The sequence below is a fragment of the Melospiza georgiana genome, chromosome 16, assembly GCF_028018845.1.
Source record: "Melospiza georgiana isolate bMelGeo1 chromosome 16, bMelGeo1.pri, whole genome shotgun sequence".
In the NCBI taxonomy this organism is placed as follows: domain Eukaryota; kingdom Metazoa; phylum Chordata; class Aves; order Passeriformes; family Passerellidae; genus Melospiza; species Melospiza georgiana.
This window is the reverse complement of record NC_080445.1, coordinates 3,940,961-3,953,190: the sequence shown is the minus strand read 5'-3', so window position 1 is coordinate 3,953,190 and position 12,230 is coordinate 3,940,961. Positions and strand designations below refer to the sequence as shown.

The 12,230-nt window shown below is 39.6% G+C and overlaps 1 protein-coding gene across 1 annotated transcript in view; it reads left to right on the top strand.

Annotated features, from left to right (window-relative positions):
- SDK1 (sidekick cell adhesion molecule 1) overlaps positions 1 to 12,230 on the top strand; it is a 384,823-nt gene that overhangs the window by 170,381 nt on the left and 202,212 nt on the right. Inside the window, exon 5 of the mRNA XM_058035661.1 lies at positions 9,809 to 9,942. Coding sequence (XP_057891644.1) covers positions 9,809 to 9,942 — 134 coding nt within the window. The remainder of the gene's footprint in view (positions 1 to 9,808; positions 9,943 to 12,230) is intronic.

Sequence of the window (12,230 nt, the reverse complement as noted above, 5' to 3'; positions counted from 1 at the left end):
GTGATTGACTGGCTTGAAGTTTCTGCTTCTGAATGACTGTCAGTAATAACCAGGATTTGGTGGAGTCTGTGTGTTTGTTACTGGGTGCATCTGTACCCAGTACGAGGGGTTCTGCTGAAGGAGGTTATGCAATTCCATGGAATTCTGGTGTTTGGAAAGCAGTGCTCACCTGCCTAGGGTGTTGGGCTAAGGAGGTGTTAAAGGAGTTGGACATCAGTGCTTTGCCTGAAGTTGTAATCAAATGCCTGACAGTCAAACTGAAATGCAAGGGGAGGTAAAGCATATTAAGATTTAGCACTTGCATAATATACTACATCTTTTGAATGCTACAGGTGTTAACTATTAAAGCCTCTAGATATGTTTTTTTCTACCTAAAAAGAAACATATACATGTGCTATCCTTTTTCTCTCTTGGCAAAACCTAGACTCTGAAAGGCTGAATAACTCACCCAAGGCTTCATAACCCAACCTAGATTTACCTGGCTCCAGGGCCTGTGCTCAATTTCTGCTGCACAGCAGTAGTGTGTGTCCTAATGGTGTGTGAGTAGAAATGACCCCACAAAATCCCTGTTTTGATGTAGACAGCAAACCTGAGACACTGTAATAGCCCTGTATGATGGATCTGCAGCGGTAACACAAATGCTGGTCTTGGCAAACTGCAGTGCTGTACATAGATAGTGTTTGCTGTTCTATTGATCCGTGCCTCTAAATCTTTAATTATCTTTCATAGTAAAACTTGTCTAAATAAATTGCTGTAGTGCTGCTGCTCTCTGGCAGCAGCAGAGGTTGATGCTTTGGTCAGTGGCCACTTTTTACCATATCCTTTCTCTTTGTTTAAAGATTTGGTGCCATTAAAAGGAAGGGTAATAGATCTAAAAACTAAGGGGCTAGCAGGCTGTTAGTCCTGAGGTACAAGATTGCCTCCTACAAGTTATGTCTTGTACACCTTTTCCTATCCCTTGGAGTGTTTATTATCACCTGAAGGCACTGAGAGGCCAGGTTGGTGCTGTTCCTCTTTCTTGTAGAGCAAGTGTGGTACATCTGGATATTTATTTTGCTGGGTTTAAGCTGGAGTTTTTCTGGCATTAAAAGGAAACCAAAGCCTTTGGTTCATACAATAAGGAGTAGCCACTGCAGGTACTGGCCTCTTAAGGTCTTCCACCTGTGTTTCATCTTCAGTGATGAAAATCAGCTGCCATGAGGTTTGCAGGTTCCAGAGAGAGGATTGGTGTCCCTGCTCTTTGTACTCTGGAAATCAGTTTTAAATATCCTCATGTGCATGTGTGTTGCTGCTGAAGGAGTTTTTCATCTGAGAAAACAGAGCAAACACATGGACCAGTCCAAGATTTGATATTTTATTTCCAAATGGTGTGGCTATTTTAGTTGCTGTGATACAGATTTGTGAATCCATAGGACTACATGTTCCCAAACCCAGCTGTGCCAAATCTTATTCTCAGCTACACCTGTGTGAAAATAGAGATGGTTCTGAATGAGAGATGTGTGAAATCAGGAATTAAAAAGGCAGAAATGATGCTGGGGCAGAGTCAGGAACATTAATAAAGGAAAGTTGGGAGCATTTAAGTAGTCACAGTTGTGGCACATCTAAATACATGTGTTAAATATGCTGTTAAGAGGTTGAAGTTTCCTTTGTCTTTGTTGCATGATCAATTATCCCTTCAGGGCATTGCCCTGTGACAGGGCCACGCTGCTGCTAATTTGTTTTATAGTTAGTGCAGTTCACAGCCATGGCTTGTGTACTCTGAATAAAAACAAATGTGTCTCAGTGAAGTAATGGTATGAATATACAATATTCAACAGGAAACCCTTCCACTCTACACCACAAAGCACTAGAGCACATACCATTATGCTGACATGTTTTATCAGAAATGAAGATGTAATTTAATAACACAAGTTTTCTTTCCACAGTGAGGGAAAGGGGAAACAAATCAGTGCTTTAAAAAAACCTACAGCACCTTAAATAATCAATTCAGGAGAACTATCATAAAGTGAAGCAATATTCATGTCTGTCTCTGAAAATTGAACTATAAAATCCCAAATTATTACAAATAGTCTTTGTGCTTGCTGTCAGCGAAGTCAGCCAGCTGTGTAAATCAACAACCTATGGTGCTTTTTAACTGCAATGTTTTGTTTAAATAACCCATTTGTATAAAAAAAAAATCCACTATTCTTGCTGCCTGTGGTTGCCAGCAATGTCCGTGGCAACAGCTGGTGATGGTACAAGTGGAGTTCAAAGTGTTGATTATACCATAAAATAGAGAGGGAAGAAAAACAGACACCCTGCTTACAAATATCTTGAATGCTGTAAGAGTTTTATAAGAAGAGGAGGCTGGAGAAAATTGTTTTATTCTGGGTCTTTGCTTTCTGTTATTGACCAAGATGTGTATTTTGTCTTGAAAGCCTGGTTATTTCTATTAGCCTGAGAAGTGCTGCTGGCATAGCACATCCAGCCACACCTCGGTGTGGTTCAGCAAGATAACACCCAGCAGCTGGGATTTAAGCACATTCAAGTCCTTATATCAGCTACACTAACTCTTGCTGCTTAAAATGTAATAATAATTAAAAGAAAAAAAGCAAGCAAACCAACAGAACAACCAAAGGAGCAAAGTTGTGTGATAATAATTAAGCTGTATTAAGTAAGAATTGAAGCTGCTGAAAACCTGAGGAGGAAAAAAACCCCAACCTGTTTAAACATAAATAGTGCACTCAGGAATTATTCCTGAATTTGTTGCTGTAGTTCTTTGCCTCTGCATTGGCAGCATTGTCTCTCCCTGTAAGCATCTCTCTCGTGATCAATTATATAGTGATTATCTTGGGTTTGGTTTTGTGGGGTTTTTAATCTCTAGGCAGGTAATTGCTTGATATGGGCATGATTTAAAAATATACTTTTGGGATAATTCATCTGAGCATCTTTTCTGGGAGCTTCTATCTCCAAAGAGCAAAAACAAGCTTTCTGAGGGCGAGCTGCTCAGATGTTTACAACAAGGCTCAATAGTTGGTGATTCTGCTTAAATCTGAGACACTTTCTGTATCAGTCCTATACAGATATGAGGATGATTATGATGAATTAAGGTGTTTTGGATTTATTTGGCTTTGGGGGTTTTCTTTAATTTTGGGGGGGTTTTTTGGTTTTTCATTTTGTTTTGGGGTTTTTTTGTCTTTTGGTTTCTTTTTTGCTTTTTTTTGTTTTTTTTGTTTTTGTTTTGTTGCTTTTTTGCGTGTTGTTGCTTTTTTGTTTTTCTTTTTGGTTTTGTGTTTTTTAGTTTTTTGGTTGTTTTGCCTTTTTTTGGTTGTTTTGCCTTTTTTTTTGTTGTTTTGCCTTTTTTTTGGTTGTTTTGCCTTTTTTTTGGTTGTTTTGCCTTTTTTTTGGTTGTTTTGCCTTTTTTTTTGGTTGTTTTGCCTTTTTTTGGTTGTTTTGCCTTTTTTTTGGTTGTTTTGCCTTTTTTTTTGGTTGTTTTGCCTTTTTTTTGGTTGTTTTGCCTTTTTTTTGGTTGTTTTGCCTTTTTTTTTGGTTGTTTTGCCTTTTTTTTGGTTGTTTTGCCTTTTTTTTTGGTTGTTTTGCCTTTTTTTTTGGTTGTTTTGCCTTTTTTTTTGGTTGTTTTGCCTTTTTTTTGGTTGTTTTGCCTTTTTTTTTGGTTGTTTTGCCTTTTTTTTTGGTTGTTTTGCCTTTTTTTTTGGTTGTTTTGCCTTTTTTTTTGGTTGTTTTGCCTTTTTTTTGGTTGTTTTGCCTTTTTTTTGGTTGTTTTGCCTTTTTTTTTGGTTGTTTTGCCTTTTTTTTTTGGTTGTTTTGCCTTTTTTTTGGTTGTTTTGCCTTTTTTTTGGTTGTTTTGCCTTTTTTTTTGGTTGTTTTGCCTTTTTTTTTGATTGTTTTGCCTTTTTTTTTGATTGTTTTGCCTTTTTTTTTTGGTTGTTTTGCCTTTTTGTTTTGGTTGTTTTGCCTTTTTGTTTTGGTTGTTTTGCCTTTTTGTTTTGGTTGTTTTGCCTTTTTGTTTTGGTTGTTTTGCCTTTTTGTTTTGGTTGTTTTGCCTTTTTGTTTTGGTTGTTTTGCCTTTTTGTTTTGGTTGTTTTGCCTTTTTTTTTTGGTTGTTTTGCCTTTTTTTTTTGTTTGTTTTGCCTTTTTTTTTGTTTGTTTTGTTTTAGTGGGGTTTTTTGTTTTGCCTTTTTGGTGGGGTTTTTTGTTTTGAGGTTCTCCTGCATGTCACATTCACTGGATGATTCCTTGGGTCAGATGGATGAGAGAGGAGAAGAGTGGATTGTTGTGACAGTGTTTTGGTGCTGCTTGAATTCTTCCTGACTTACCCACACATTTAAATCTAACAGCCAGGGCTGAGTGGAGGCTGTGCTGGGTGAGAAACAAGGTTATTTCTTAGATTTCCCAGTGATACTGCTGTTTGCACATCCCCTTGTGAGGTTTGCCTTTGCTCAGTCACTTATTCTTTCTCAAATACAAGGTTTTGAGCACGTTCACTGAACTGCAAACCTCTCAGTCAGTGGAGACTTGAGCAGATCTCCTGCATTTGTAATTCTGATTCTGTCTTTCAGAGTCTTTGGGACTTTATCAGCAGATTTAGTAAGTGAAATCTATATTCAGTCAACAAACACCAATGAAAATATTAAGCCAGGCCACAGACTGACCCTGTGGGTTTGTACCTGCTCTCGCTTTCCAGTCAGGTTGTGGATCACTGATGGTTTGTCAAGTGCAGTTTTCCATCCACTTCCTTTCCAGCCTTCCAGCTGCTCTGCACAGACCAGATTTAGTGTAAGGTGTTCATGAAGCACAGGGAGTGTTGTCTACAGCCTTGTTAAACCAAGACCCTGCAAGCTTCAAAACCAGAGAACAGGGAAATCAATTCTAAAATGTGGAAACTCTGCTGTTTATCTCCATTCCTCGTGGAAATGCATCTGCGAAACCATTCAATAGCTGGTTGTCCTTCATTTCAGGGTAGTGTTTGGCCTCTGCCTGGTCATTAGGACTGTCTTGGCTCTTCTTGTGCAACCTTGGGGTGTTTCCATGACTAGAAATCCCAATCACTTCCTAGAAACATGTGTTGTGCCCTGACATAGCTAGAAAAGCAACAGATGAACTGCCATGATTCTAAATTCAGTGCAGTTTTATTTAATATCCAGTGCCTGTGGAAGTATAAAATTTTTATTAATAGATGGCTGATTTGCAGTAACAATGTACATGGAACCTGAATAATATCCCAGGAAACTGCCACGCAGTCACAGCTCTTGGTGCTCTATCCCTGTGGAGATGCTGCTCTGTAGCACAAACACAAATACTTTTCTCTGTGATTGAGTCCTGAGAAACACAGGCTGTTTTTGAGATATGTGTATTTAAATAATTTTAATTAATAATTTCCTCTCAGCACCAGGAGCCATGAGGATGGTGAAGTTGGGTTAAGCTGTGCATGCACAGAGATCCCCTGGAACAGCTGTCTGTGCAGCTACAGCAGATCCCTGCTCTTCCAAGAGGGGAAACCCAGGGGGGAAGTGTTGCAGTAATTATTTTGTTATTACTCTACAATCCCTCCCTTTTCTGGCAGCATCACTGGTATTCCTTGGTGTGTGGGGCATGGGGAGATGGGGCCTTGCTGTGCAGTGTGGACAGAAGTTTTTGAAAGAGGAGCAGAGGCTCTCTGGTAAAAAATATCTGGTATAGAGGGATTAATAATCGTGTTAGCTGGAGGTAATATTGGAAAAGAGGCTTTATGGAGGTCTTTGTACTAAAATATTGCACGCTGGCTCAGAAGCAGATGGTGCCTTCTGAGAGAGAGCCTAATCAGGTTACTCTGATTTTCATTTTATGTTTTTATAACCCAGCATTATCTACTTTTTGTGTAATCTGGTAGACTAATAACATATATCTAACTTTGGGGAATTATCCACTTGTAGAGTAGATTTTGGTATTTTCCCATAAAAAGCATAATAAATCTAAATCCACCTATTTGAGGTACTGAAGGATTCATTTGCAGCATTAACTCCAAAACCTTTAAGAGAAAGGCTGTAAGAATGGCATCCCCTTTGAAACATTATCTTTACTTGTAAAAATCTCATTCATGTCCCATTGATCTTCACCAAAGAATTCCCATAAGCTTTAGATCAAGCTTAGAGATTATTTACAGCAGAGTTTATAGTATTTGGACAACTTGAAAAAGTGCAATTAAAAATTCCAGAGTGTGCAGAGTCATAGAATGGTTTGGGTTGGAAGGGACCATAAAGATGATCAATTCCCTGAGCCATGGGCAGGATGCTTTACTTTATACCAGAGATCCACATGCTCAGTTCTGACTGCAGTGAGTGGGAGTGAGGAAGCCTCAGAAGGTGCTGTTCTGTGTTCTGGTGTTTAGAATAATGGGCTGTACAATGATTTGTGTCCATCACTGCTGCCTCTTCCCATCCCCTCAGTGCATAACTTTTGATTAAACAGCATTCCCTAAACACAGTGTGTCATCTGCCCTTGCCTTTGTTTGAGATCAGCCTGGTTCAGCCCCCAGCTCCTGTGGTGAAGGTGCCACTGAGATGTTTTTGGACATGACAACCTTGGATCCACCATCCCAACCACCTCCCGCTGCCAGCCCTGCCTGCTGTGTTCCCTGCAGGCTCCTGCTGGGCTCCAGAGAAATGAAAACAATTCTTCTATTAAAAAGTGTGCTTTAAAATGCTCCTTTCCTAGCTTAAGAAATCCCAGAGGATCAGTCTGCTTAGTTTGCTTGCTGCTTGCTCCTGTCTCAAAAATGTTAGATAGAGTTAAGTTTGATACTGCTTTAAAAAAGCAATATTTATATTTTTCATGAGTTCTGCACTGGGTATGAATTACTGACAGGTCCACTCCATCTGCTGCAGTCATCTTCATCAAATGTGCTGCTAAACTGAGCACCCAGGAATCAGATTTTCCTTGGAACATCACAGTGGTGCTGTCAGAATTTAAAAGTTATATCAGACAATGAAAACAAACAATAAACCCAAGAAAACATGTTAAGGCAATTTGTGGATGCTCTGTGCAGCTGTTGTGCAGAAAGTGGCTGCAACCCCTGGTAAAGGGCTGGGGCCTAGAGCTTTGGGTGGTTTAGAAACATTGGGATTAATGAATCCTTAAAATGTGACTAATTGGTTTTCCTGATGCACAGGGGCTCATGTGTGATGTAAATAAAATTCCCAGACTCTGCAGCCTGGGAGGCTCCTGGCTCTGTACCTGCCTTCACTTAATGAACACAGGACATTTCATTTTTCACAGAACTATTAAGATATCAATAACTCATTTGTGGAGTTTTCATTTAACTTTGACCATGTAATTGATGACCCCTAAGAGCTGCCTTCAGGAGTTGCATTATCTTCTTTTTTTTCCTATACAAATTAATATCAAGCTTCTATGCTTGTGTAGATTACTTTCTCAAATTTACTTACTTTTCACTCACAAATGTTACATTTTGCTCACACTCCAGTAAAAAATTTGTGTACCGAAATAAAAATGGCCCACTTAATTTTAAATAATTTCCTTCATAAATACATTTTCATTTCCTTTTCTCTTGATTATTGTATAATGAGCTTAATGGGTTAAGTGTCAAAACTTTCAGTCAATTTAATGCAGATAATAACTGTGTCCATCTCAGCAGTATTTCAGGATCACCTTTAAAACTTTGGGTGCAGTTTTACCTGGAATCAAAGCTGCTTGAAATATATTTCAGTATTTTCAAAGAATCTTTCTAATGCTTTCTTTAGAATTAAAGTAGAAATGAGTGCGAGTGTAATTGTCTTGTAATATTCAATTATTAGCACTGCACTGGAATTTTATCTTTATTTGCTGTATCAAATATCCTATTAATTGTATTTTATATCCTCACTCTGTAAGTCTGTCAGTTTCTTTGATTAATTTTCTAAATCAATTAAACTAATACAGTGTCATTGAATTAAAAAAAAAAAAAGTACTGCAATTTTTTTTTTTGGTAGTTGTTACCGTAAAAGTTGCCAAGGAAGATGTTACAAAGAGGATCTTTAGGTGATGTGTGATGACTGATTTCAAAGCTGAACATTTAGCTTCATTTTTCAGCAGTTTTTTGTAGTTGTCTGGAGCAGAAGTTTGAGCAGCAGCTGGGGGAGCTCAGCCTGGAGAAAAGGAGGCTCAGGGGGGACCTTCTTGCTCTGTAATTCCCTGACAGGACAAGAAGTAAATGGTCTAAATCTGCACCAGGGGAGACTTAGGTTGGAAATAAGGGAGAATTTCTTTACTAAAAGCATTCTCAAGCCCTGGCACAGCTGCCCAGGGCAGTGGGGGAATCCCCATCCCTGGTGGGATTTAAAAGCTGGGTGGATGTGGCACCTGGGGACATGGTTCAGTGGTGGCCTTGGCAGGGCTGGACTCCATGATCCTGAAGATTTCTTCCAGCCTAAATAGTTCTCTGATTCCATGATAGTTTTACAGAAGTTCAGGTTTCTTTGTATCCACATCAGGAAACTGAAGTGTTCTGAATTAAGTGCCTGGCTTTGAACACAGCCATGTTCTCCCTGTAATTTGTAATGCTTTCCCTATGTATAGAAACCAGTTTGCTGCACTAGCAGATTTCCACTGTTACTTGAGTTTTTTCAGAGCAAAATAGCAGTTTATTACTAAGAGTAACCACCCCATGGCAAAACAGGAGGATGGAATGCAGGGGTGTTTATTATTGACTGATTAGTGCACAAATGCTTTGACTCAGTGCTGATTCTTTTTGAGCCTATTGATGTGTGAATTTGTTTCTTCCAGTATAATAATTCTATAAGTTGTTTCACCTCGTGCTCCGTGCTATATCTAATAGCTCAGCTGAACTCAGCATGGCTTCTCATCAAGTATTAGAAGTGGAGGGAGTTTCTTCCTCCCAGCCTCACGCTCTGATTTCCAAGCCTGTGCCTGTCCCAGGCTGCAGTAGATGAGCTCCTGGCTCCACAGGCTTTCCCTGGAACTTTACATTTTCTTTTTCTGCTTTTTGAGCTTCCTGTGTCCTGTTCCTCAAACCCTTGAATATTTACATGTTTCCTCTAGGTTAATCCTTTATAGCCAAGAAATGGCCATCTAATCCATGTGAAAAGTGAAGTAGCCAAGTGTGTAAAGCTGCCCGTGAGGGAGTCCATAGAAACCTTTGTTATGCAGCAGCTCTAGGAACAGGCTTGTATTAGACAATGGCGTTTATTGACTCCTTCAGGAGAGTGCTGTCCTACCTGCTGTGGATGAAAGGAAAGCCCTCCCTGTCCACACAGATCCTCTCTGTGACATGGTCTGGTCTGTGGTGAGGGGATAACAAGTGATGCCATAAATGCAGAAAGTTTACCTTTGGAGGTTCTGCTGTCTTTGATTTTTACTTTCTTATTGCAGTGAACTGTGTGTTATTGCTTGAGTGTCACTCTTTAATAGGCTGCCTTTCACTTGTTGAGAAGGTTTTCAATAAATCAGGCTTTGCAGCATCCTGATGATTGCCAGGATTGTTGTGACCCCAGAAAGATGCAGCGTGGCAGTCACCAGTGTCATTTGTTGATTCTTGCATAACTTCTTACTGCCATTTAAACTGCCCCTGTTTCACACATTGAAGCTTTTTCTGTGTGTCACCATAAACATATTACATGATCTAAATAGAGAAAAGGCCTAGAGGCATCTGAGCTCTCTATTTCCTGTAAGTGTGTTTAAAGTGGAACTGGTTTTGATTCTGCAACATCTTGATTTATATGACCAGTGAATATCATATTAAGCTGTCATGTCTGAGGTGTTATGTGGATAACATTCCTCTGGTTTCAGTGTGATCTTTCTCTTCCCCAAACAGAGCCATCACTCTGGAGAACCAGCTGGTGATCCTGGGGGTGTCACTGATGGATGCAGGCAGTTACTATGTTCAGGCAGTCAACGAGAAGAATGGGGAGAACAAGACCAGTCCCTTCATTCACCTCAGTGTGACACGTGAGTACCCAAAGCGTGGGGCATGTGTGGCACACTGGGGATGAGGCAGAACTCACAAAGGTAATGAATAAAAACCGCCTTGCTAATAAAGGATTGGACCTTTAAAGGAGGTCAATGTTTCCTGCTTGGTTTGGAGAACTCTGAACTCCTTGTGCAAGAGAGGGACCTAAGAGAGGAGATGCCCTCCACAAATCACCCTCAGAGCCCTTTGTGTGGTGGTTTGCTTTGTGCAAGGCAGGTACATGATGATATCCCTCACTGTTTATTGTGAAGTTGTGGTTATAATTTCTTTTTAATGCAGGTGTTTATAATGTGTTGTTTTCCATTGTGCCTAAGTAAACAAGTCATCCCTCTGAGTGCAAATTTATTTATGAATCTATTCCCAGTTTATGGCATTATTTTTACCTGGAGTTATCACAGAGTCCCAGGGAACATGCATTTCATTGTTATTACTTATTATTTTACATTACATGGGTTGTATTAACACCACCACTCCAGAGATATTCCATGATTGGGTTCTGCAGCAGAGCACAGGGAAAAGCAGCAGAGCACTGGGGTCAGGGAGATGGCTGCACACTGAGTGTGCCAAGGTGCACATTCAGCAGAAATGTGCACATGCAAGCTCTTGTAAAACATCCAGTTAACCTGTTTGCATGAAAAATTAATACTCTAAACATGTGAAATGGATTGAATCCTTGGATGAGCACTTGATAAAGGGATTATTTATGTAGCAGTGAGAAGAGGGAGAGTTAGTGCTGTGGGAATGGGGAGGTTCCTTGTTTTCCTTGTAGAGACAGGGAAGAGGTGATGGAGTAAATCACTGGTGATAGTGACAGCCCTTATCATTTGGGCTTCTAGAAGATGCAGGACTCCTCTCTAGATCAATGACATTATGAGATGGCTCAGATCTCATGATCTTGGGTACCACGAGATTTTGGATAATCTTTGTTGGCTCATTTCCTTACAATAGCGAATCTTGGGAGTCTGGGTTTCTGGGCAGGAAATCTGGGAAACTGCTTTTGGAACAGTGCTTGTGTCTGTCAGAAGTTCATCTGAAACATGATCCTGTGAAACATTCAATTTCTAAGAAAATGTCGTTTTTCTGCTAAAATTTGTGATTGGATTTCAAGGAAAGCTGTTCTTGGACAATGATGGGGAGCCCTGGTCGTGGGCTGGGGTCACTGTGGGCAGCAGCTGCATGGCCTGACAGGCAGCAGGAGACACAAACCTCTGTCTTCTTCCAGACAAGTATCTCAACTAAATGAACTGCTCAGGGGTTTCTTGTGTATCTTTCTGAAGTGGAAATAATATTCCAAATCCACTTGTGAATTCTGGCTGTTCTGTGGCACGTAGATTGTAAACATTATTATTTCTGACAGTATGAAGAGGTTTGCTAACACTTTAGTAATTTCATTTTTAAAGCAAATTTGTGTTGTTTGTATTATGTGACCAATAGCATACTTCCCACTTTAATTTCATGTCTTAATTAATGCTAGAAATAGTCTGTGATCATGCATGCATAACAAGTGCTATGCAAAGTAGAAGGTAATATGGGCATATGGAAAAGAAAACACTCCAAAATGCTCACAGGCTTGATACCATGAATGCAAAGTCTGCCTGGAATGTGGCAAATAGGAAAGATAAAATGGATAAAAGAAAATGAAGGATGAGACAAGATGGAAAGGCAGAAATGAATTTGCTTTTAGAATTAATGTCAGCCATTGAGGTTTTCAAATTGACACCTTGATATCCTGGGTTATTAAGGCTGTGTGTGTGGTGGAGGAAGGCACTGGCTGTAAGGCATTGGAGTCTGTAAAGAAAATTGGATTAATGTGGTTGTTCTGAACTTTGATCTGGGGAGGAAACTTATGTGCAACATTACATAAAAATGAATAAACATTTTTGGTCTGGTAACAGAAAATAATCAGACAAAAATACAGTCCTGGAGCAATATGCAGAAAATGGTTGCAGAAAAATGACATATTTTGGAAGAGTAATATAGAATTCAAGCAAGAGGTTGGAAACAGATTGTTAAAGGTAACCCAGATGAGGAAGATACTGCACTGACTTGTCACTATTTGAATCTTATGGGATGTTAGGAGCGATGACACTTGTAACTTTTCATTAGGACATGTATAAAATTTAAAAACAGTTTAATCAAAATCCAATAAACCCCAAGTAAAGCAGAATAGCCAATCTCTGTGCAAGTAGATTATGTATTAATTATTGAGTACAACCTTGCTGCATGACTCAGCATACACACTGCCACCATTATTGAGGGCAGGAGG